This window comes from Pavona decussata, unplaced genomic scaffold, assembly GCF_977016875.1.
Source record: "Pavona decussata unplaced genomic scaffold, jaPavDecu1.1 SCAFFOLD_115, whole genome shotgun sequence".
NCBI lineage: Eukaryota > Metazoa > Cnidaria > Anthozoa > Scleractinia > Agariciidae > Pavona > Pavona decussata.
The window spans coordinates 305,193-332,500 of NW_028145529.1; the positions used below are offsets into that span (position 1 = coordinate 305,193).

General features: G+C 39.6%; 1 protein-coding gene and 2 long non-coding RNA genes across 3 annotated transcripts in view; 1 reads left to right on the forward strand and 2 right to left on the reverse strand.

The window, feature by feature from the left end:
- Positions 1–27,308, reverse strand: part of LOC146469868 (uncharacterized) — a 68,351-nt gene that overhangs the window by 18,767 nt on the left and 22,276 nt on the right. Inside the window, exons 8-13 of the mRNA XM_085122694.1 lie at positions 19,799–20,188; positions 18,837–19,187; positions 17,728–17,820; positions 14,670–14,921; positions 13,368–13,760; positions 12,621–12,971 (exon numbers count right to left, since the gene is read on the reverse strand). Of these exons, the coding sequence (XP_084978820.1) occupies positions 12,621–12,971; positions 13,368–13,760; positions 14,670–14,921; positions 17,728–17,820; positions 18,837–19,187; positions 19,799–20,188 (1,830 nt within the window). The remainder of the gene's footprint in view (positions 1–12,620; positions 12,972–13,367; positions 13,761–14,669; positions 14,922–17,727; positions 17,821–18,836; positions 19,188–19,798; positions 20,189–27,308) is intronic.
- On the reverse strand, positions 9,765–10,662 carry LOC146469870 (uncharacterized). The gene is made up of 2 exons (XR_014867128.1): positions 10,599–10,662; positions 9,765–10,547 (listed from the first exon to the last, which is right to left on the reverse strand). It is a non-coding gene; the product is annotated as an uncharacterized LOC146469870 (long non-coding RNA).
- On the forward strand, positions 17,750–18,475 carry LOC146469871 (uncharacterized). Its single transcript, XR_014867129.1, has 2 exons — positions 17,750–17,841; positions 18,256–18,475. It is a non-coding gene; the product is annotated as an uncharacterized LOC146469871 (long non-coding RNA).

The following is a 27,308-nucleotide window of genomic DNA, read 5'->3' on the forward strand; positions in this document are numbered from 1 at the left end:
CTACAGCCATTGTCCTTTCAAAGACTCCAGGCAATGGCAAAAAGCAAGCAATTACAACAAAGGCTAAGAGAAGAGGAACGATTACAACAACTGGCTGATATCACCGCACGTCAAAATCAGAACCGCGATTAATTTGCTCAATCGGCAACCACCCATCTTTTACAAATGAAGCCTCATCTTAAAATCTCATATAGGCAGTATCTAAATGCTACATATTTTTTTCTTCTTAAGGTAAGTGATTACAAGAAAAGTGCACTTTTGAAAATTTTTTATTTCAGCATAAAATTTATTTCATACCTTTTAGTTCAGCTAGTGTTCCCAGTATAGATGTAGCATAAACATAAATCTCAACATTCTAACCTCTTCTACAAGGTAAGTGACAACAAAATTGCAGTTCAATGTAAATACATAACTTTTGTCATTTAGTACTTTTTGCTCAATATCAAAATTATTTATCCAGGCTACAGTAAAAACAGCTTCATTACTGGATAGTCATGAGATGAGAGTCACAGGAATGGACCTCTTTGACAAAAAAATAGTAATATCTTATCCATTCAATTTTCCCTCAGTATTGCCTCGCAACTATTCACTGACCACTCATAACAAAGAGAAAATTATGTCACTGTTATAATTGAAGGGGTGTGCGAAATAAGGCCTAAATGACTTTTGATGTAGGGTAAAATTCTCCTTTTGTTTCACAAGCGAATGCAAGGAAATTTGGAAGGAGAATTTAGCAATTTATCAGAAGTAACTTAGTGCTTTTTTCCAGGCACCTCTTCAGTTACCATCACTTCCCATACTGCCAACTAAAATTGTCTTCTTCAAAGCAACCGCAATCACATGTTATCACTACAATGTACATATTTTGTTCATGCAAATAAAGCAGTTGCAACTATAACAAATGTTGTACTTATTGATTAGCATGGAAGCATGGACGCTATGAGGGGGGGGGGGGGGGGGTGGGGGTGGCTGGGTGTTGAAGTTTTACCAACCCAAATATAACAAATGTTGTACTTATTGATTTGTACGGTGGGGGGGGGGGGGGGTTGCGGGGCAGGAGAGCAAAAAGATTAGCTACGGTTACATATACCATCTTTCTTCTAAGAGCTCTCTGTTAAATATCATTTGCAAAGTATTGTACACTTCTACCAACCCTTTTACTATCAACATATGAGAGCTTATTCTTCTAAGTAATTTTATTCCTGAGAGTTTGGTGTAATAGCAAAACGCTACCCCCTTATTCTTTTTATTCTTTTAATTCTTATTACCTGTCTGTAGTTGTCTGCTTGACAGTGTATTGAAATTATAAGGAGCATTTAAAATAATGCAGATCATTTCTGTGAGTGAAAGGATTGGTGGGAAAGGGAGACCGTTGCGCAGGGTAACACTTAACAAAGGCCATGGTATCTATTATTTTACCCCCTGTTAAATGCTTACACTATTGAGTGAGTACTTCTCAAATCCGTGAAGACTAAGGAGATCAATGCAATTTATAGAACCTTCTGGTCAGGGATGCACCATTACAATTGTGAGGGGGAGGGCTGTCTGGAAAGATATGTCTGTTTTTCACAACCAGAAGGGTGCAATCCTTTTCCATACTTCTTTTCCAATGCAGGATTCTCTTTCCCTACATGTTGGTTTTCCACGATTTTTTTAACCTGATTTGGGACACCACACCCCCCCCCCCCCCTCCCTCCTTCACATTTATAATGCTGTATCCCTAACGTGCTGTTAACTACAGTGCATCACTCCCATAGTCTGTGAGAATGACATCACACAGAGTGGGTGTGGTCAAACCAATTTCACCAAGGTGGGGCTGTTCAAAGGAGAAAACGAGACCATTGATATTTTCTACCTGCCTTTGCCCCTTTCTTCACTACAAATCAACTGCACGCCTACCCCTAGCTTATGAAGTACAGTTTGGTCATGCTCGAACGGTTTTCGTTCTCGTATTTAGTTCAGATCTGAAAGACGCTCAGTTAGTGCCAACCAAGTTTGCCAAAAGACCGGCATGTTGTATAAGCGAGAGAAAATAACCAAAGGTGCAATGATATCGATACAAAAGTTCGGGGATTTATTCATTCAAAACTAGTCGACCCAGCCCTAGATTGTCCCGGTCTCCTTGACATGACGCAACTGAGAGTACTGCTGCTACCTCCTGGAGAGTACGCGAATCTTTCCCCCCCCCCCCCCCCCCCCGTCCCACTAACCCTCTCTGCGTTTCTGCGGGTTTCCCGTCAGTTCACTGACACGCGTTGTTTCATTTATAATCCCGGCTGGAGAAAGGAACTGTGAGGATAAAGAGTCTTACTCAAGAACAAAACACAAAAACACAAGTCAGGGTACAGACCACTCCAACTTGAGTCTACCACACTAAGTTTTGATGATTGCTAAAAAAAACTGAGGAAATGTGTTTTCTTTTCCAGAAGGAAATGAAAATCTAATTTCAGGGAAATATTCCGGGCTTTATTTGTATTTCTTTCAGTAAAGTAAGAGATAGGCAAGTCAATGTAACGTCGACAACAATATTCATTTTTTTATCTTAGTTTATTAGTCAAGAAGGCTTATAATCACACTATTATCACACAATATTTACAATTGGATTAGGTTACATTAGGTTGTGAAAAAATGTTTCAACAATACCAACAAAACCTCTACATGGAGCAGGTATGTTAAGGTTATAGCATCGGTCATATTTACTTAATTTTCCAACAATGTTCGAAATATCACACTGACATTCATCCTGGTTACCAAGTGTGTCATGTTCTTTTAGTCTGTGGTGTCCATTTGTTCGTACCACATTGCTTCATATCATGATGAAGAAAAATGTAAACAATGACGTCAGCAAAGATTCTCCTCCTTCCCCTCAATATTGAGCCAATCAGGTTTGATGTTGTCAGTTACTATTATCAGCACTTGAGAAAGGCACACAGAGAAGTATCACAACAAATTTGAATGAGGCTGCAGGTCCAATTTGGATATATAAACGACAAAAGAGAAAGAGCAAATTAATTCGGATTTAGGTAGGATGCCTTCGAGAAAAACGAGTACTAATCGGTTGAAGGGAATGTGGAATCAGATTCGTTCCACTTCGCAGGAAAGAGTTTAAAGACTAACGGCTGGGTCATAGGCAATTCCTTGTTTTTAAGATGTTTTGTTTGCAGTCAGATTGAGAATTCAATTCTAAGTAGTTTTCATTGAACGTTTTCTTTAATCACTTCGTACAATCACTTGTAATGCCATCCTCTATCCTCCATCTCCAGACAGATCTGAAAAGCAAGATACGTACGTATTTCAGGAGTAACTCGTACGTTTTTAAGCTGTCTAAAAAACATTAGTTTGTCCGAGTCTTAGTAACATTTCGAGGCGTTTCGAAGAAATATGCCCCTGAAAGAAACGGACTGGTGCAAATTTCTTCCAAAACGCCTTAAAGTGGCACTTTCTTACATGATTGTTACTAATTTGAAGAACTTGTTTGCGGATGGATATCAGATTCACTAAGCTCAACTTAACATGATTTTCCGTCTGTAATACCGATACAGACACAGTTCCTTACAACTCAGTATTCCCAGCCACGTCACAAACGTATGCACTCAGGCTACGTTCGATCGACCCTATTCCAGAACAAGAATAAGCGAAATATCTGTTAGATATCTCTTCTTAAGTAAATTTGAGAAGGCATTTCTGCAAAATTTCGCTGACACATTATATTTTAAGAGGGACTTGGTACTTCAGTAATTCCATAAACTTCTTACAAGGGGTTTCTTGTCATCATGGGATGTATTTCTATTCCGGCATACGGTCAATCAAACGTACCCTAACACTTACTCACTACTTTTTGCAACACGCTCTTAGAAGAACACACCGTATAAATCAGTTGCAATGTCTGTAATATTTTGCTTGCTTCTCCACGAATTCAATTTTATAATTAATCAATGAAGAATGTAATTCGTCAAAAATGGTAGCAGGTATTACAGAGTGAAAGTGTGCAGTGCTTCCATGCAATACGACAGATCAACATACAAAGGCGTAAAGTACAGCATAGAATAGCACAACACTCACTTAAATGATAAGCAGTCACAATCTCTACAAGTTTACTTTGCTTAAGGTTTTAATAAAAATGGAAAATGTAACAGGGTTTTGATTCCCCCGATTCTTACTTGTCATATCGACATATTTTCATCGGATGCAGTTGATCCATTACGTAACCTGACAACAACAAAACAGCAGAGAAATTCTTCATTAACCAGATCCAAATAGAATCTCAGCTATATTAAAATGTATTCTGTCAGGCCGGATACAAAGGATGACTAAGGATAAAATTTCCCCTTACTTGGATTTTCTTCTTTTTTTTTTTTTTTTTACTGCTTTTCTTCTTACCTGAAATAAAATGCATCTTTTGGTCTTGCAACTCCGTTAATTCTCTTTCTAGGTAAAAAGAAATGCATTATTACAGAAAGCTTCCAACCTGAGTGAAAAAAAATTAAATGCGGGGCTCTCGTAATTGTTAAAGCCCGCAAGGGGTTTGATGCCAGACAATCTTATTTAAGAAACCAAACTGGACATATTTTTAGAAGCTAAATGTGTTGTGAAATACTAGTTACCAGTCTTTATAAGAGCACGTGCTCGCGCGGTTATGTATTGCCTCGATCCAGTGAATAAACCAGAGTTGTAATTTGTACAGCCATTGTGAATGTGTTCATTTTGTATTTGGGAATACAAAAGCATAACATGGTGTCAGAAACCGGATAATAATGAATCAACTGCCACCACCGAAGCCGCTATCATTCGTAGGAAATGTTGCAGAGAATTGGAGACGTTGGATCCAGCAATTTAGGCTTTATCTCAACGCGACGGGCTTCGACAAGAAACCAGCGCAAGTGCAATGTTCGACTTTGCTAACAGTTGCAGGAGAGGAGGCGTTGGAAATCTTTAATACTTTCGGTCTCAGCGACGAAGACAAGGTGAAGATAGATGTCGTAATCAAGAAGTTCGAGGAATATTGTACGCCGAAGAAGAATGTAACTTACGAGCGGCATGTGTTCAACACGAGGGCACAAGGAGCGACCGAAGGAATCGATGCTTACGTCACGGAATTGCGCAAGCTCGCAAGAAACTGTGAGTTTGGAGAATTGCATGATTCTATAATTCGTGATCGTATTGTGTGTGGTATCAGAAGTAACGAAGTTAGGAAACGTCTTCTGCGAGAAAAAGAGTTAAATTTGGAGCGAGCAGTTGAAATGTGCAAGTCATCTGAGATTACTGAAAACCAGGCGAAGAATATTGTTGTGGATCAGGATGACAGAGAAGTGCACGATGTGAAAGACGACTCAAAGAAATCACCCGGAAAACCGAGAGGAGCAAAAGGAAAGCGCAAACAAGCGAAAAAACCGTTCAATTGTAGAAGATGTGGACAAGTGCACCAGCCTCAGAAATGTCCAGCCTTTGGTCAGGTTTGCCACAAATGTAAACAAAGGAATCATTACTCGAAAATGTGCCAGTCCAAACCAAAGGACAGCTCTAAACACGTAAGTGAGTTTAGATGAGATGATTCAGATACAGATGAGTTCTTTATTGGGGTCTTGGGAACCAAACCACTCACTCAGAAAGATTGGATACAAAGTGTTGTGATCAATAAACTCCAGGTCAATATGAAATTAGACACTGGTGCTCAATGCAATGTTTTGCCTTATGCATTGTACTGTAAACTGACACGTGAGGAAATGAGGAATTCAAAAACCCGACTTGTGTCTTATACTGGTCACAAGATACCAGTGATGGGTAACGCTACACTCCAGGTGAAACTTAGAGGGAAGTCCCACCCTGTTGAATTTCAAATAATCGAGCATCCAGCCACTCCAGTAATTGGTCTTCAAACCTGTCATGAATTAAATCTGGTCAAGAGAGTCAGTTCAGTTGATACCCAAGGGGATGAAAACCTGTCCAGTGGTACTAGATGCAGTCAAGATGTTGATGAAATCCTTAAGAAGTATGAAGATGTGTTTGATGGTATTGGATGTTTGGAGGGTAGCTATCAGATTAAGATAGATCCTACCGTAAGCCCCGTGGTACACCCACCTCGCAAAATACCTTTCACACAGAGAGAGAAAGTCAAGGAAGAACTTGACCGCATGGAAAAACTTGGTGTTATTCGTAAAGCCAAGGAACCAACTGAATGGGTTAGTTCTTTAGTAGTTGTGGAGAAACCAAATGGTAAAGTGCGACTGTGTTTAGATCCTAGGGATTTAAATAAAGCTATCCAGAGAGAACATTATCCTATGAAAACTGTGGAAGAAGTTGCAGCTGAATTAAGTGATGCCAAAGTGTTTAGTATTTTAGATGCCACATCTGGCTTTTGGCACATTAAGCTCGATGAGAAAAGTTCTGAGCTGTTAACATTTAACACACCATTTGGGCGATATCAGTACCTCAGGATGCCATTTGGTATTAACTCAGCCCCTGAGATTTTTCAAAAGAGAATGACTCAAGCCTTTGAGGACCTGAGTGGAGTAAAGACAATCGCTGATGATATTCTTGTCTAGGGCAGAAGCGAAGCTGAGCACAACCATCGCTTAGAGCAAGTGTTGGAACGTTCAAGGAAAGTTGGACTGAAGCTCAACCGAAGTAAAATGAAGATTATGACTACTGAAGTTCCGTACATTGGACATGTGGTGACATCAAACGGATTGAAACCAGATCCTAGAAAGGTGCATGCAGTGGAAGGAATGCCATCACCAGCAGATAAGCCTGCACTCTTAAGATTCCTTGGAATGGTGAACTACATGAGTAAATTTATACCTAACCTAGCAGACCTAACTCAGCCATTAAGAGAGCTACTGCACAAAGAAGTAGAATGGCATTGGTCTGAAAGACAAGAGAAAGCATTCCAAGCCATTAAAGAAAAGCTGACAAGTGATGCAACACTACAGTATTATGATGTCGAAAAGCCCACTACAGTTTCAGTAGATGCATCATCCTATGGACTTGGGGCGTGTCTACTGCAAGAGGGTCGACCAGTGTGTTATGCATCCAGATCACTTAACTCTGCTGAAAGAAACTATGCGCAGATAGAGAAAGAACTATTGGCAATAGTGTATGGATGTACCAAATTTCACCAGTATGTTTATGGCAAGAAAGTAAAAGTTCAGACCGACCACAAGCCTTTGGAAGCCTTGTTTAAAAAACCATTATTTCAGACACCACAGAGATTGCAACGAATGATGTTAAGGTTACAGCGTTATGACCTACAAGTGGAGTATGAACCAGGCAAAAACTGTTGATTGCAGACACTCTAAGCCGTGCTCCAGAAGAAAGCACTGAAACTGCAGCCAACACAAAGGATGAATTTGAAGTACTCACCATTGAAAACATGCCAGTCAGTGAGGAAAAATTGGAACAGTGTAAAGATGCTACAAGAAAAGACCTAACATTGCAGAAGCTCAAGAACACAGTGATAAGTGGTTGGCCAGAAAGGAAGTCTCAATTAGACCCAGAGCTTCGTGCGTTTTGGAACATTCAGGGAGAAATTTCTGTTTGTGATGATTTACTACTGAGGCAGGACAGATTGATTGTACCAAGTTCACTCAGAGAAGAAATGCTAAGTCAAATTCACAGCAGCCATTTAGGCATCGAAAAGTGCAAACGTAGAGCCAGAGAGCTCTTGTACTGGCCAGGAATGAACCAACAGATAGCAGACATGGTATCCGAGTGCAATACCTGTAACATGTACAGAAATTCTCAAGCAAAAGAACCACTTAAAAGCCATGAATTACCTGAAAGACCATGGCAAAAGATTGCTGTTGATTTGTTTGAACTTGACAAACAAGAATATGTGGTTATTGTTGACTACTACTCAAAGTTCTTTGAGGTGTCCCACTTGCTTAATAGTAAAAGCAAGACTGTGATAAACCACATTAAACCTCAGTTCGCAAGATATGGAATCCCTGAGATAATAGTCAGTGACAATGGGCCCGAGTTCAGTAGCCATGAGTTTGCCGAATTCGCAAAGCAATATGGGTTTAAGCATGTTACGTCATCGCCTAGATACCCGCAGAGTAATGGTCTTGCAGAACGAGCAGTTCAAACAGCTGAGAACATTCTAAAGAAAGCAAAAGTTGAAGGAAAGGATTTTCAGCTTGGTTTGTTAGCCTACCGAAACACTCCCATCGAGGAAATTGGCCTATCGCCAGCACAGATGCTTATGGGGCGTCGAACCAGAACCCAACTACCTACCACGCCTACATTACTAGAGCCGCAGTATCCAACCGGAAATATTAAGAACGGTCTCAGTCGTCGTGCAGAAATACAGCGGCAGTATTACAACCGGAATGCAAAAGTTCTGAAACCCCTGAACACAGGAGACACTGTGCGAGTCAGAAAGCCAGGACAGAAGACATGGACACCTGCTGTAGTTACCAGAGTAGCCGATGCACCAAGATCGTACGTTGTTAACTCAGAAGGAACCAGCTACAGAAGAAACAGACGTGATCTGATTAAGACAACTGAAGCAAAACATCAGCAGCAGCGACCAGAAGATTTAGAAACCAACACAACAAGTCCAGTCCATGATCCAGTAAGCTCTGAGAAAGTCAGTTCTAAGGGTCGAATTATCCGACCACCTGTTTGGTTTAAAGACTATGTGACCGATTAGAGAGAACATTTTGCAAGTTTTTACCAGACATTGTGTTGATATTAAGTGAACAGTGTTTTGATGCAAGTCATGAACATCAAGTTTAAGGTTGATTTTGATGCTCATTTTGTTTAGTCTCATTTATTTGTTTTGGACGCATGTTTGTTAAAAAAAAGGGAGATGTTGTGAAATACTAGTTACCAGTCTTTATAAGAGCACGTGCTCGCGCGGTTATGTATTGCCTCGATCCAATGAATAAACCAGAGTTGTAATTTGTACAGCCATTGTGAATGTGTTCATTTTGTATTTGGGAATACAAAAGCATAACAAAATGGTTTACTTTAAGTAAATAATTAGATTTCGGAGACCCATGTATGCGAAATATTCACTCATTAGTCGTTCATTTTTACCAAGAATAGTCCTAAAGTAAAAGACGGTTTTTGGAAAAACTCGAGAAAAAAAACCAAATAACAGAAGCATAATGTCTTTCGTACTGACTATTGCATGGGTCATTTTCAAGATGGCGTATTAAAAAATTATGATACATGTTTCAGACTCCCGCAACGCAACAATCGTTCTAGTACACTGAATGCAAGTCTCACAAACTCGCAATATGTTCGGTCGAAACTTCAGCTTCCTTTAACATAAAACGGGTGGTTTTTATCACATCAACTTCTACTTCACTTTCGCCTCTGATCAAGAGCAGCAATGGCGCAGTAACCAGAGCGTTCGCCTCCCAGCAAAAGCGGCGGGATGAGTTAGCCTCGATTTCAGCCTTCCATTCTGGTCCAGACCTCCCACCGTTCGGATATCCCCGAATAGCGGCCGAAAATCGGGCCTAGGCTGCGTTTGTTGCTGGTTCTGGACCTTGCTTCGAAGGTCTTCTTCGGTTTTCTTCCCTTCATAGTCTAAACACTTCTAAATTCTAATTCGATCTGGAAGTAGTGGAGGAGAATCCGTGCTGTAGATAATCCCCATTTACGACTCTCTAGTATTACTTAAATTGTGATTGTGGTTGATGACACATTAAAAATTAACCTATATTTGAGTTTCTTGGTTGGTGCAACTTTAACTGAGCATAAGAAAGTATTGAAATTATAAAACAAGTGGATCTATTTGTTACACATGTCGTTACCTTCTCCAGTAAAAGAATACAGCTATGAGGACAGCTATAAGAACGACTGACACCACAGGAACAATCACAGCTACAACGTTAAAGCCTGCGGAGAGTATATAAAATATGAATAGATAAATATTGATATCGTACAAAACCGAAATAAGCATTAAAAAATGCACGCTACATATTTAAGTGACTTTGGAAAAGATTAACAAGTCAGCAATCCACAGCATACAGAAAAGGATTTCTGGTCTGTCTAGTTGCCACATCTCTAACGGAAGTAAGAGAAAAAAAGGTGTAAAATAAAAGACCATCACAATAATGAACGCAACTTTTAAAGCAGCTATCAAGGAGAAAGCCTGAAAAAAAAAAAATCAGGAATGAACGAGACTCGAACCCATGACGTCTGTGATACAGGTTCAGTGCCCTACCAGCTGAGTTATCCAGCCAGTTGGGAGATGGTAACTTGTGAGTTCGTGAAGGATGAATACAAAACACATGACTGATATATCAAACATCTCAACTGCTGCAGCTGCTCTAAAAGTTGCTTACAACACTGACTGCGATGCTCTAACTTTTATTTATCTTTTATCCACAGTTCACATATTTCATATTTTTCATGGTCACCAAGAGACGAATCATGATATCTTATACTAAAAAAAGCCCAGTGGGTGACAGTATTGGCAAACTCGCAGTCTGATTGACTTCCGGGATGTTTTGTACCGATCGATAGAAGGGTTTTGGAGTGGGCGAGTAAGAAGTGGTAAAAAAAATTGTTCAATTATGAGCCAACGGGTTATCCTAATGCTGGCTGGCGGCTTTTCTTTCCGCCAAATATCAATCGTTAATAACATCGATCCCGCAGTCTAATCATTTTACAGTTTAAGAGACGCACGCGTACTAATAGGCCTTATCACGGTTTTCGACGCCATTTTGACGAGTAGGCAAACAGGCTCGAAATAACAGTGTTTGTATGGAAATCCGATGTCAAATAATTTTCATAAAACATCGCTTCTGAAAAATTCATGAATTGGAAACTTTTGGCAATAGGAAAAGGATTTTAAGAAAAAAATTGGAGGGATGCAACTGTGCCAGAAAGCCTCCAGTCGTGTTTTGAACTTTCCATACATTTGTCTGTTAGCGAACCAGCCGTGAAATGCTCTAAAAATAGCTCGCGGGAAAAAAATACAGGGAAATGTATGGATAGTTCAAAACACGACTGGACGCTTTCTGGCACAGCTACATCCCTCCAAATTTTTTCTTAAAATCCTTTTCCTAGTGCCAAACGTTTCCATTTCATGAATTTTTCAGGAGCGATGTTTTATGAAAATTATTTGACATCGGATTTCCATACAAACACTGTTATTTCGAGCCTGTTTGCTTACCCGTCAAAATGGCGTCGAAAACCATGATAAGGCCTATTTAATGTTTCAGCGGAAACAGGCAAAAGTTTAACCTCAAGAACCATTTGCTGAGATTGGGACGTAAACTCAACAACACTTTTTATTAATTTCTACCTTCCTTTGACGGCCCTTTGAGATTCCTTGAGGCCAAAGTGACAGAAGTACATGAGGTCGTCACATCTGAGGTTTGTGAGGTTGTAGTAGTAAAAGAAGATGAGAACGTCAGTTCCCATAATTGTGGGGTCGTAGTCGTTACAGTTGATGATGACGTCACTTCCGGAGTTTTATGGGTCGTAACGGTATATGAAGGCGTCAGTTCCGGCATCTGTGAGATCGTGCATGTAGTGGTAACAGTTGATGATGACGTCGGTCCTGAGGTTTGAAGGGTAGTAGAAGAAATCGAAGATGAAGACGTCACTTTCGGAGTTTTAAGGGTCGTAGAAATAATGGTAGATGATGATATCACACTGCACGAAAAAACGCCTTTGCGCACATCAAATGTGTGGTCAAAGACTGTCAAAGGCCGGCTTTGATTACCTTTGATTCGAATCACAGGTGACAAAGGCCGCATTTGATTCACGGCGGATTCAAATTTGTTTCGAATCAAAGATATCATATATTTGATCCACCTTTGATGCGCGTCATAGGCGGAGTCAAAGTTGTTTGATTTAAATTTGACGCGCGTCAAAGGTAGGGTCAAAGTTGTAAATGCATTTGAACTCACTTTTGATTCGACTCAAAGGTATATGCAAAGACGTCAAATATTTGACGCGCGTCAAATGTGTTGTCAAAAATGTTATTATATTTGACCTCATCTTTGATACGGATCAAAAAAAGAGCAAATCCAATTTTTCGTGCAGTGTCACTTACGGAGTTCGTGGCATCGTACCATCAACAATAGATGACAACGTCACTTCAGAAGTTGGTACGGTCGTAGATAACATTACCTCTGGTGAAGAGGTAACGGCAGACGATGGCGTCACTTCCGGTATTTGTAGTGTAGAAGTGATACTGGTCGCTAATTTTGAGAGAAAAGGATTTCACTTAGTCATATTTCAAACTAAACAAATTTTTTTTAAAAAATTCGGCAAGGGTCAAACAAACAAAGCCACGGTCTAAAGCAATGTTCATTAATCTGGCAAACCCGATAGTTAAGCAATGTTAAGAAGGCATGTTCTAGTGAGCATGGACACATTTATCTGCTAACAATTAGGGAATTGTAAACAGAAGGAGTTGTTCATTAGTCTTTGTAAACTTTTGTCTATGTTGGACTTCGTGTAAATAACTGGCCCTCTATAAAACAACGATTAAAATTCTCAGGACAAACAAGAAAAATAGCATAACTCGAATGCGCCGATCCTTGATGCGAAACAACCAATTACAATAAGCAAATACCTGTACAACACGGTGATCAAACATTTGAAAAAGCACAATTACATGGATCAAGACTTCAGCAGTTAAAAATACTTACACGAATTATCAACAGCATGGTACGAGGCACTGAAGCCGGTGTAGGAATCATTCTTGTCTGATTTAAATATTATAAACATTGTGTTTGACGGGGAGTATATTCCTTCCCTTGGGGGAGTGTGACCTCCATAGAACACTCCCAATACCTCCCCTTCTGCATTTTCTCCATCATACACATATAACTCGTCCGTGTTCTGCTCCGTTTGCAAACTAAAAGTTGAGAATATTAAGTGGATTTTGTGCTCTTCATTCACCGTCATCCTCCAGGAGCAGTACTGTCCATCCGGGTAGTTTTTTGGATAATTTGGTGACTGGAAAGTGCCACTTTCTGCGGTAAGGTTTTCGATACAACCTACAAAATAATCAAGGCGCTCTGTAAGGGAACTCGTGAATTGAACAGGTGAATTTAATGATATTTTGGATTATGTCTAGAACTATTTGCTTCTTTGATTTCATACCAAGAGTATAAGCAGCAGTTGTTATTGCGCTGGGACAATTTGCGAGTTGAAATAAACAAATTGGCAAAGGCGTTGTTCCTGTAATTTAGTAACTTTCCACAACTGTCAGATAAATTTGAGGTTTTTCAGCAAGTCCGTTTAATGGTGCTGAGGAGAGGGTTTCTTTGTCCTTGGAAGAGTTTGCGTCTAAATCGCCAACTCTAATTTGTTCTGGAAATTCCACTCAACAGTTTCCTTTTTTAAAAAAATGATTATGACACTTGCTCGCCCAGACGGAAAGTTTACCTCACCTTGGTAGTAACAGTAATAAATTGTGTGGTGTTTTTTTCCAGCATTGTAAGGGTACGCCCCTCCTCTTTTGTCGTCATTTGCAAAGTCACTGGTATAATAATATATCCACTCCACACTAGCTATCGCCCACTTGACCATCTGACACTTTGAGGAATTGTAAGCCAAAAGGAAAAATGGCGACTTAGAGGGCAGCAGGATAGGATCGTTTTTGTCTCCGTCTGTTCTGCAACAAAACTTTATCTCTGTTCTAAAGCGCTTGTAAATGCCATCAGGAAGTGTTCCGTCTTTATTACTTGAACTCCATGAGTCGAGGCCGTCAACGCTCCAGAAGGCAAATCCTGATTTCAATCCTTCAGGGCAATGCACGTTTCTTTTATAAATGCAGTATTTTCCTGCAAAGCCATGTTTGATTCTGTTAACTACGAATCATTCTCAAAAGGATTTTCAAATGTTTCGATATTGTAAAAAGTGGTAAAGAAATAATGCGTGGTAAAAGTAAAGCTCACTTTTTTGATGGATCAGAGAATTACTGACCCTACATTGTATGTTGATACTGAGCGTTAAACCTAATAACAAAATACTTGAACATGCACTGCAGAGTTAATTCTCTTATCCATCATTTCTATCATCAGTGCTAGTAGCACAACATTCATTGTACCCTTCCCATTCATATTGACGCCATTACCACCAGAATCACCCACAACCTGCTCCTGTCTGGCCTTGTAACTCAGTGGGTAGAGCAATGGTTTAGCCAAGGTCTAAGAATTTTTTTTTCCCTTAGTAGGGCTAACGCTCAGTAGGAAATTCGTGGTTCACTTAGCACTTTAACATACACATACAGGGTTAATTACTGATCCATCATTTTTGTCAGAAGTACTACCGGCACGACATTCTTCCTCGAAGATAAGAGAGGACCCTGGGAACGAGGTTGTTTATTGGTTTCTTATTAATTTAAATTAGAAAACTTGAGTAATTAGTTGAGGCTTTCGAACATAAATGAAGGGGGATGCTACACGCGCACGTATGAATGTTGACATATTGGTGAAACGTCAGTGGTGGAACAGCTAAATTCTGTACCTTTGCAAGTAACCACTAGGGCGGCCTTAGCTTTTCTACTATTTCAAGTGACTAACTGGGCCACGATAAACTGCAAAAATGCGTAAATCTATTGCAATACACTGTCAAAGGCGAGTACACCCAACATACACCAGAGAGATCTGTTAAGCCCAGAAAGAGAGGAAAGTAGGAAGATTTAATATTTTAAACTTGAAAAAGAAGGGGTTAAAAAAAAAATAACTAACCTGGTGGCCAGGCTGGTCTATTTCCTTCATCAGCTGTACCATCTTTAATGCAAAACGATACTTTGACGATAATCTTTTCTACTTTTCCATCCAGGTGGAATTCCGCTAACCTCAAGTTGTTTGATTTGCCATGATCGTCATGATAATTTGTGTCCTGAAGTGTCCATGCCTCCTTCCAAATAAACCCATCTGCCCGAGGACACCCGGATGCAGGTTTGGGTAACCCGTAAGTCCCAGCTGGCCATCGAATGGCTGTAAATAAACGGTAAGATCAAAGAACAGTCGTCAAAAGCTTCATGGGACTTTAGAAATAGTATCGCTATTTTTGGGCCGAAAGTCAGATTTACTGTATTTTAATATACACTTACTTAATCCTTTGGATCCCAGGTGTGTGCTATTTTTTCAATAACGTTTTAGCAATAAAAAGTCTGAACCACTTAATTTTTCCATTAATGGAGATACAATAAAAATACCAACGGTCTTTAGAAACTGTGGGCTCAGACATGACGGTTGTTGTTTGTTCAAGTGACTGTACTCGCTCGAATCTGACAACTTTATCGCTTTCTAAGTGTTTTTTCGAGCAATTTTTCTCTGCTGAAGCCCCCAGTCTGGCATCGTTTAGCTTGAATGTTGGTAGAGGTAAGCCTGTGAAAGAAAACAGGGGTGAGAGGTGGTTTCATGCTGACTAAGTCGCCCAACATGCGGACTTTTTTACTAACAAAAGACGGATCGAAACGCACCAATCACTTTTTACAGTCTTCACAGCCAATAACATCACGGCTCACTGACAAACGACCAATAACATGTCGACTTCGTTGGCCAATCAAGTTAACAACCACAGACATATATACCACCTACTGACGTACCACAATTCACTTGACTCTAAAGATGACTTCCGCTCAGGTTGTCGAAACGTCAGTCAAAGTCACCACAGACAGTCCTTCTCAGGACTACACTCACCCGGATGATCATAATTGACGTACTCAAAACATGCTTTGTAGTAAACATGGAGACGCAGGAGCGAAGTTTTCACTCTGGCCGTTTTTGGGATGGATTTCAAGGCAATTTGGGCGAGTTTGGAGTAGTAACAAATTCAATGAATTCGAAATTTTGCTGGTAGGACTGGGTGACTCGAACGGTGGCTAGAACGGTGTTTTCAATGCAAATATGCGTTCTTAGTATAGTAAAGGTTTAATGTTGTTCACGGAATGGGATGAATATTGGAGTTTTCCTTTTCCTTTTGTTTTGCGTTTGTCTTGATATCTCTGATTGTGAGTCTTGCTTTCATAATGACGTGCCAATTCCTTATTCATTCTCGCCATCTATAATTTTCCGGAAAATGTTTGTCCAGTATTGTTGGTGACTAAAGCTTTTCACTTTGCCTTGTGAAGCCCACGGAAAACGAATTAAAAAATTACATGGCCGTCTACATTTTGCCCGCGAAGGGTATAGGTTGTATTCTATGTTGACTTGGGTGTCCTGTGGAGGGAACAAGATGGCGCTTGAGCTGCAAGTAATACTACGTCACCATTCGTATTCTCAGGTCTCTGCTGCAGGTATATTTATACAAATAGTTGTCTTTATCTTCTTTGAAGATTTATGAACGCCGACGGATGCAGAATATCTTTCTAAAGCAGCAGCGAGTCACAGTGGGAATGGCTCCAGCGATCGATAATGAAAAATGTTGCAAACAAGACAGTTTTAATCTTTTTTTTTTTAGTACTAGCACATCATTATGTCAACGAGAATAGCAACCAGAAGACATAGAAAGAAGAAAAAACTCGAAAAATAAGACTTGACTCGAACTTGACTCGGACTCGAAGTTGAATTGTTGTTGTTGTTGTTGTTGTGTTTTTATTTTTGACAGCTTTATTGGGTGCTCCTGTTACAATATATAATATAAATTAAAAAGAGAGAAAAAAGACCCAAAAGGGGAAGGTGCAACGCCCCTTGTTTGTGTTCCTGTTACTGTTATGTAGCACGTAATTAGTTACATTATTCATTATTGTAATTTTCTACCGCTTGTTGTATATATATATATATATATATATACTTTCACAACTTTTCACACACCGAAACTGATGATGGATACGGTTGTATCCGAAACACGTCTTTCAAATTCAACAGTGTGTGTATTTTTCACAAATGTTTAATATTCCATTAATAAAATGAAAATCCATTTAAGTAAGCGACTGGATTTAATTGAAGTCGATTGTAAATGTTGCGATCCCCCTTACACATAGGATTCATGATCGGCTACTATTTAAGTTTTTTGAGAATCCAGTAAATAATTTACGTGCTTCCGATCCGTTCTGGTTTATTAATTTTCACGGGACTCAGTGCACACAAAATACTAAAAAATAAATCACTTAAGCATAGTTTAAGAAGTAATACAACCAAAACTACGTTAAATTCAATTTAAAAAATGGCCTACAAGGGAACGGACAGCTCGTCCAGGATTTAATGACCTTAAATGAAATGCAATACTGACCCTAAACAAACTCGCAATCTAATTCGCTTCCGGGATCTGTTGTGTCGATCGATGGAAGGTGTTCGAAGTGGGCGCGTAAGAAGTGGTAAACAAATTGTTGTCCTAATGGTGGCTCGCGGCTTCTATTTTCACCAATTATCAATCGATAACAACCTCGATCCCGCAGTCTAATAATTTTACAGTTTAACAGATGCACGCGTACTAATTCAATGTTTCAGCGGAAACAGGCAACCCTTTAGAATAACATCAAAAACCGTTGCAAAGATTGGAACGTCAACTCAAAAACACTTTTTTTATCAATTTCTACCTTCCTTTGACGGGTGTCACCTCTAAGGATTGTAAGGTTGTAGTAGTAACATTTCTGATAATTGTGGGGTCGTAGTCATTACAGTTGATGAGGACGTCACTTCCGCAGTTTTCAGGGTCGTAACAGTAGATGAAAGCGTCAGTTCTGGAGTTTGTGAGATTGTGCGTGTATTAGTAGCAGTTGATGATGACGTCAGTCCTAAAGTCTGTAGGGTCATTGAAGTAATGTTATAGATGGGGATATCACTTCCGGAGACGTACCATTAACAGTAGATGACATCACTAAAGGCGAAGAGGTAACGGCAGACGATGGCCTCACTTCCGGTATTTGCAGTGTAGTGGAGACACTGGTACCTAATTTTCAGAGAAAAGAATGTCACTCAGTCATTATATGTAAAACCATTTCGCTTACTTCAACTTACTAAAAACGCCTACAGACAATGTCCTTCTCACACATATTACCATTAACTATTAGGCTGCTGTAAATGAAGTATTATAGTCATGGGCAGTACTGACCATCTGTATTAGCATAAGACGAAATGAACGCACCGTACGATACCAACCACATCTTTAAATTTTATAAAAATTTGTTACTCGGGAAAAAGAAGTAAAACTAAATGATTGACCTCCAGCTGATTCAAAATGGACCACAAAGGGTTTTTTTCTCGCGCGCGTCGGGAACACTTTTTCGACAGAAGGCCACACCCACACAGACTCGACCGAAACAGGAAACCACGTATGAAAAGTCTATGGCACCCAGGTTATTTAGACTCAGTTTTTTTTAACAAGATGCGGTCAGCATCTAACAAAGCCACGGTCTGAAGGGATGTTCAGTAATCTGGCCAACCTAATAGGTAATCATTGTTTACAGTAAACAATGTTAACAAGGCATATAACAGTGACCAGGGACACGTTTATCTACGTAAAATTAGTTATTGTGAACAGGTATAAAGGTACATTCATCGTTGTAAACCATGGTATATGTTAGACGTCGTTTAAATAACTGGCCCTCAATGAAATAAAGATTAAAAATTTCTCAGGAAACACAAGGTTATACACCTTATTCCAAAATGGCTACCATTTTAATATTCTTCTGTTGGTATTCAAATTAACCCTGCTTACTTCATTTTCAAGCTCAAAAATCAAACGAAAATTTCATCTTGAACGAGGCACGAAGGACTCATTTGAATGCAAAAAAAAAGGAGATAACAATGGTTTCCATTTTGGAATAAGGTTTAATAGCATAACTCGAATGCGCCTTGATGGGAAATAAACGGCTACAATAAGCAAATACCTGTACAACACGACATTCAAATATTTGAAAAAGCACAATTACATCAAGCAAGACTTCAGAAGTTCAAAATACTTACACGAATTATGAACAGCATGGTACGAGGCACTGAAGCCGGTGTAGGAATCACTCTGGTCTGATTTAAATATTAAAAACATTGTGTTTGACGAGGAGTATATTCCTTCCCTTGGGGGAGGGTGACCTCCATAGAACACTCCCAATACCTCCCCTTCTTCGTTTTCTCCATCATACACATATAACTCGTCCGTGTTCTGCTCGGTTTGCAAACTAAAAGTTGAGAATATTAAGTGTATTTTGTGCACTTTATTAACTGTGATCCTCCAGGAGCAGTATTGTCCATCCGGGTACTTTCTAGGGTAGTTTGGTGACAGGAAAGTGCCACTTTCTGCGGTAAGGGTCTCGTTACATCCTTCAAAAACAAAAACAAAAACAAAAACTGGTAAATAAACGGGGATTGTTTTGAACTTTTATAACTGTAAGATGTATCTCGGCGTTTTCAAGTATGACTGTTGCTAATAAGAATAATATTTCTTTGTCCTTGTTTTTTTCTTTATCACGATAATTTCTATTTTTTTGCTACCAGGTGACGAAAATCCCTTGAAGCTACTGAAAATGAAGATGAAACTAAAAGATGGCCTAAATTGAGTCATATCTTACAGAGAGCCATTTATATGGAGACCGCCAATTTTTGTACACCACTGGCGAATGTCTACCGGTGTAAATTTTCTCGACTTTATGGAATACATCTTAGCCACTTGCTAATTTTTAGGTGCTTTTTCAGCAGTATTAGTAAATTTTCATTTTCAGGCGAGGGTGTAAATTACCGCGCGATAATGGTCTTTACCACATACTGTAAATGAGGCAAAACAACTTATACTCTATATCGCTAAATGCATGAAATTTGCTGTCAATTGTCAATCCATGCCATGTCTATTTTGCTCTTAAACAGATTTTACATGGTTACGCCCAACCGATTAGCTTGCTTGGTGGAAAGTATGCGGTAACATCTCCTTTCCTCACCTTGGTAGTAACAGTAATAAATGGTGGGGTGCATCTTTCCAGCGTTGTAAGGGTACGCCCCTCCACTTCCATCGCCATTGTCATAGTCATTTGTGAAATGATATATCCACTCCACACTAGCTATCGCCCACTTGACCATCTGACACTTTGAGGAATTGTAAGCTAGCAAGAAAAATGGCGACTTAGAGGGGAGGAGGATAGGATCATTTTTGTCTCCATCTGTTCTGCAACAAAAATGGATTTCCGTGTAGTGATCATATCTGCCCTCAGGAAGTGTTCCACCGTAATCAGTTATTTCCCTTAACCAATCTTCGTCGTCATGCCAGAAGACATATCCTTCTATTAATCCTTTAGGGCACTGTGCTTCTACTTTATAAATGCAGTATTTTCCTGTTAAAAGAAAACCTTGATTCAATTTACTTCAAATTATACCAACATTTTTATGGTGAGATTGTAAAAAACGAGGCCCGGTAGAGTTAAAACTATTACTTACTGATTCCTCTTCCATTTTAATTAGAAAACTAGCGTAATTAATCAGCGGAAAAACTATGATTGATTTAGAGCTTTCTTCGAGCTAAACAGATCGTAGAACACGTAGGAGGACTTTTCTTGATCACTTACAGAAAAAAAATGTATTTCATGCAACTTTCATAAAACTTTTCCAATAAAGGACAAAGGTTTCTGCTTTGCTTTTTAATTCCTTAATTCTGACAGCACACGCCCAATACAAATGTTGACATATTGGGGGAAAGTTAAAGCTGGAACGGATAAATACTACACACAGAAATGTCCTCTTCAAAGCGGCACAGTATCTTTTGTACCTTTCATATTCACATTGCCACAATTACCAACGGCCATGGTCACCAACGACCAGCTCCCGTCTGTCTTCTTTGCTTAAACGGAGCGACGGACGATCAAATCCGGAGGTAGTGGGTTCGATTCCCCCCGAGATCGAATATTTTTGTTCATGGCCTCGTGTCTCTCATTCCTTATTGGGGCTTACGGTTAGTGGGAAAATTCGTGCTAGCGGCACAATATTCATTGTACCTTGCAAATAACTAACCTGATTGCCAAGCTGGTCTATATTTGTCCTTATCTGTGAAAGCGACCTGTTGACAGTAATCTTGTTGACTTTTCCGTCGAGGTGGAATTCCGCTGACCTCGAGTTGCTTGATTTGTAATGATCTTTGTAATAATTTGTGTCTTGAAGTCTCCATCCCATCCTCCATTTAAACTCATCTGCCCCAGGACACCCAGATGTCGGTTTAGGTAACCCGTATGCCCCACCTGGCCAGCGAATGGCTGTAAATTAACGGTAAGATTAAGAAAAAACAGTCGTCAAAAGGTTTTCAGGAGCTTTCAAATAGTATAGCTATTCTAGAGCTAAAAGTCAGGTTTGCTGCATGTCAAAGTGCCAATTATTTCAATCAAGGCTAACTTAAGCGTTGTTCACGGACGAATAAATTTTATTGCAGTTTATACAGAACTCTAAAAACCGTCGCTAAACGGAGGTTAAATTTTATTTTAACAGCCTGAATGATCCACAGTCGGCAACAGTTGTGCGGTTGTAGTAGAAACAGAAGATGAGAACGTCAGTTCTGCTAAGTATGGTGTCGTACTCGTAACAGTTGATGATAACGTCACTTCCGGAGTTTTAAGGCTCTTAACAGTAGATGAAGGCGTCAGTTCAGGAGTTTGTGAGATCTTGCATGTAGCTGTAACAGTCTATGATGACGTTAGTCCTGAGGTTTCTAGGGTCGTACAAGTAATGGTAGATGAGGATATCACTTCCGGAGTTCGTGGGGTCCTACCTTTAACAATAGATGACAGCGTCACTTCAGAAGTTGGCATAGTCGTTGACGTCCCAATAAACGATGACATTACTTCTGGTGAAGAGGTAACGGCAGACGATGTCGTCTCTTCTGGTATTTGCAGTGTAGTGGAGACACTGGGAGCTAATTTTGACAGGAAAGGATTTCACTTAGTCATAATATGTCAAACCTTTTCAAGTTATGGTTACAACCAATGTCCTTCTCACACACATTACCATTAACTATCAGGTTGCTGTAAATTAAGTATTATGCTCATGCGCAGTACTGTCCACCTGTATTAGCATAAGACGAAACAAAGGCACCCAACGATGCCAACTACATTGGCGTACGGGCCAGGGGGGCTGGGGGAGCTGCTGGATACGATACACGAGAATGGTCTATTTGATATGTTTCCAGAGTTCTATAATGTGGTTGATATCCTTGAAGTGATACCTGCTGCATCGTGTTCTGTAGAACGACGATTCAGTGCCTCGCGCAGATTGAAAACTTACCTCCGCAGCACCATGGGGCAACAACGTGTCAATAACATCGCACTAGCTTACTAACATTGAAAGAGCACATGCCAACTCTGTAGTCAACAATGACATGGATCCTGTCATTGTTATTCTCGGCCGTCGAAATGGCAGAGACAGCTATTTCTTTTAACGTGTTTTATGCGCTCAAATCAGGGGCACCCGACGGATCGTTTCGGTAAATTATCTGTTCGGAAGGCCCTTAATCCCCTACAATTTTCTTTAAAAGGAAATTTTCACTTCGAACGTTCGTGATATGGAAAACTTTAGGCGTAGTGTTTTCGGATTGATAAAAATATCGTTTCGAGGGCGAAAAAAGCGTTTTAAAGGATCTGAGAGAAAACTGTCGTTGGGTGCCCATGTCAAATGACAGATTCATATGTAGGAATATTTTCACTTCATATGTAGGCTTATGTTAGTGCATCGTATGACCCTCGTTTCGTTTCGACTTTTTCGTAAAAACTTGGGCAACTTGCAAGATTTTTTTGCGCAAATGGTTCACCGGCCCTCCCCCCAGCCACTGGGGAAAAAATGCCCGTACGCCAATGCGGCTACAATAAGCAAATACCTGTACAACACGACAATCAAGTATTTGAAAAAGCACAATTATATCTTTCAAGACTTCAGAATGTAACAATACTTACACGAATTATCAACAGCATAGAACGAGGCCCTGAAGCCGGTGTAGGAATCATTCTTGTCGGATTTAAATATTAAAAGCATTGTGTTTGACGTCGAGTATATTCCTTCCCTTTGGGGAGGGTGACCTCCATAGAACACTCCCAATACCTCCCCTTCTTCGTTTTCTCCATCATACACATTTAACTCGTCCGTGTTCTGCTCGGTTTGCAAACTAAAAGTTGAGAATATTAAGTGGATTTTGTGCACTTTATTGACTGTGATCCTCCAGGAACAGTATTGTCCATCCGGATACGTTCTCGGATAGTTTGGTGACTGGAAAGTGCCACTTTCTGCGGTAAGGGTCTCGTTACATCCTTCAAAAGCAAAGACAAAACAAAAAACTTTAACTCGTAACGGGGTTGGCATTGCATTTTATAACTGTGAGATATATCTTGGGGTTTTCAATAAGTCGGTCTGATTGTTGCTGAAGAGGAATATTTCTTTTTTCTTGTTTTTTTTTTTTTCTTTATCAATATAATTTTATTTTTTGCCACCAGGTGACGAAAATTCCTTGAAACTGCTGGAAAAGGCTCCTTGAAATGAAATAATTGAATCATATCTTACAGAGAGCCATTTATATGGAGACCGCCAATTTTTGTACGCCACTAACGCAAACGTATGCCCGGTAAATTTTCTCGAGTTTATGGGATACATCTTAGCCATTTGCTAATTTTAATGTGCTTCCTTTTTTTTCTGGCGAAGGTGTAAATTAGCGCAGGAATAATGGTGTATACCACATACTGTAAATGAGCTAAAAGAAATTATACTCTATATCGCTAAATGCATGAAATTTGCTGTCAATTGTCAATCCATGCCATGTCTATTTTGCTCTTAAACAGATTTTACGTGAGAGTTAAGAGCAATTCTCCAGGAAAGTGAAGCAAAGTTGGAAATGAAAATTTTTAACCCTCCTTCATTTTTTCTGTGGAGGTAGGTTACCTGGAGGGATGAACAAAAACAGCCATATTTGGATCGGCAGGTGAGTCGTTGCCATGGAAACCGCACTTGATCACGTCGGCCTGAGGTCTATGTTTTGACCGAAAAATTCACTCTCAAATAGTAAAAATAAACGCGTCTGGTTCTCAAGTACATGTGAACCAATTCAAATGAAATTCATATAGATGGTAGAACCACTCTCCCAGTTTATAAAATTTGCTGTTAGAGTATTTCGAGTTCTATAATCAAGAAGACCTTGGTCGTATTACTATGTTGCCTCTCAGCCATTTTGACAAGAAGGAAAAACAAGCACAACCATATTCGTTATTTCTCCGAAAGTACTCTTTCCACATAAACCAAATTAGCAGCAGGGCTTACATAGATATTGAAGTTTATAAATATTATAAAATCTATTTGGGGAAAATTATATTCTGGCCATGGGTGTTGAAGACATCCGAGGCATGGTGCAAAAAATTGCAAAATTGGAAATGTTGAGGTCTCCAGTATTTGGTTCAAACAGGCTTTAGATAGAGAATATCAGCCTCAGAGGCTTTTTCATTCATCTTATCTGTTATCTACATTTGATTGATTAGGTTTTGGCCGACGAATTTCATGAAATATAAATTAAAACAAAGCCTACCTTGCAACTTTTGGGAATTTCTTCAGGATGTTTTTGTCGTAGAGGATGGATCTCTCCTCAGTTCGCTCGCTCCATTTTCTTGACCAAATCTTGCACAGACTCTAGCGGAAAGGACAAATCTAACTGCCTAGCCTCGCCGAACACCTACTTTTAGACCAAAGATGATGATGCATTAACCCGAATAAAGAACAGTCGAACAGGTCAAACACAGTCGTGTGTCGAGTATCGAAATAATACACCAATACAATCCATCCAGGAAGTTAAATAGATACATCAAGATCACAGCTGAGCAAATGCATGTCTGCGACGATTCTGAATAACGTCTTTGGCTAAATCGAGCCGTACATTCCGTGGTGCATGGTTGAGAAGCGAAGAAATCGTTGTTTACGACCTTTTTGCGACCAAACGTATGTAGACCGGAAATGCGAGTAGCAAAACTGCTGAACGGATGTAGTTTTAAATGCGACATACGCGCTTTTTGTTTGTTTGTGTTTGTAGCTTCGCTAATTGTCGCGATGGCATTATCTCTTCTTTAGATATTTTTGGTACAATATATCATTGATAGGCGGATAAAACGACGACTTTTGATCCGCTTTTATGACTGTTTTACAGTGGTGAATAAACAGGACAAAATAAAAGCGCTTCACTAGTTATTTATTTATTTATTTATTTATTTATTTATTTATTTATTTATTTTTTGCTGTTGTTCTTTTTTGATAGGGGCAGGGGTGACCGGACGTAAATTTGTGCCGTCGATTAAAAACACTGTAAGGGAAATTTGCATATCGTCGTGCGATATCCTGGTCGGGACAATGGAAAGTTGGTCTCTTTCAAATCTCAAAAGGGACGTTTCGGTTTGTGAGTGCACTGGAAACAATATAAAACTCAGTCAATGTCAAAGGGATATTTCCAGGCACGTACAAGCCTACGGACTTAGTATACACCGTGATGAAATCAGCGACGAAATGGATCTTATTCTTTGCCGTGCAGGTAAATAATTATAAGATTTCCCGCGCGAATTTTTCATTCTCTTGTCACGAATAGTTTATCATAACTGAATTTGTAATTGCATTTTCACAGTCTAAAGAGCAATCTTTTCTTTTTTTTTTGGAGGGGGGGGGGGGGGTGCGGCTATTATGATCATGCGTTCTATTTTCACCCAAGCTTCAGTTCAGCTTCATTTCCTTTGTTCTTGTTTTCATACATCCGGTGTTACATCCCATTACATTGTGTTACATCCGGTCAGCTGTCGTTCCGGCCTATGCGTTCAGTTTATTTACCATTCTTGGCTTGTCGACTATCGCAATATCTGACTCGATTTTAGCCAAAGACGTTACTTTGGATTGTTCAAAGGTATGCATTTGCTTTGTACATCGATCTCGACACATTTACTTTACTTCCTGGCTGAATAATATTGATGAATTTTGCTCGACGGCAGAAATTGCAAGCGTTACGACCATGTTTTGGACTTTGTCAACTATTCTTTGTCAAGTGTATGCGGGTTACTTGTATCATCGTCCCTGGTCTGAAACACAGCAAACTGGATATTCGATGGGAGTAACTCTTAGTCTGCGCTAGATTTGGTCAAAAAGACGGAACGTGCGAAGGAGAGATACTGGAGAGAACTACGCGACGAAAGCATCCTGAAGAAATTCCCAAAACCCTCAAGGTAGGTTTTGTATCAATTTATATTTCATCAAATTTGTTAGCCAAAACCTTATTTACTAAATGTAGATAGCGGGCAAGATGATAAAAGATACTTTTAAAGCTGATTTTCTCTCTCTAAAGCCTGTTTGAACTGAATACTAGAGCTCTCAAAATTACCAATTTTGCAATTTTTTGCAATTTGTCCCAGGTGTCTTCAGCACCCATGGCCAGAGTATAGTTTTCCCCAAATTGATTTTATGATATTTAGAAACGTCAATATCTATGTAATCTCTGCTGCTAATTTGGTTTATGTGGAAAGAGTACTTTCGGAGAAATAACGAATATCGTTGTACTTGTTTTTCCTGCTTGTCTAAATGGCTGACAGGGAACATAGTAGGACGAGCATTTTCTACTTGTTTATAAAACCCAAATTATTGTATTGGCGAATTTTATAAACTGGGAGAGTGGTTCTACCAGCTGTATGAATTTCATTTGAATTGGTTCACATGCAACCGAAAACCAGACTCGTTTACTTTTACTTTTTGAGAGTGGAACTTTTGCTCAAAACATGGTCCCAAGGCCGACGTCATATAGTGTGGTTACCATGGCAACGATACATCTGCCGATCCAAATATGGTTGTTATTGTCTATCCCCCAAGGTAACCTACCTACACACAAAAATTGAAGAAGGGTTAAAATTTTTCATTTCCAACTTTGCTTCACTTTCCTGGAGAATTGCTCTCAATAAGTATTGTTGTTGTTGTTGTTGTTGTTGTTGTTGTTGTTGTTGTTGTTGTTGTTGTTACGTATGTTGAAAACACAAGCAGCAGTGTTTTATCGGGATTTAAAACCCCGAGGCGCAGCCGAGTGGTTTTAGACCCGATAAAATACGTGCTGCGAGTTTTTTGAACGGTTTTAAAAACATTCCATGAAAAGCGTGTGTCAAGAGAGTTCATAACAATGATGCTTTTGTGGACGTTGGAAATTAGCGTACAAGATAAACATTAAACACCGCGTACTAATAAGGATAGATTTTATCCGGTTTTAAAACCACTGCTAATGATGTTTTATCGACCATTTGCTTGGTCAAACGGCTTATGAATTATTGAAGTGGTTACGCCAAACTTCTTAGCTTGCCTGGTGGAAAGAAGGCAGTAACATCTCCTTCCCTCACCTTTGTAGTAACAGTAATAGATGGTGGGGTGCATCTTTCCAGCGTTGTAAGGGTACGCCCCTCCACTTTCATCGCCATTGTTATGGTC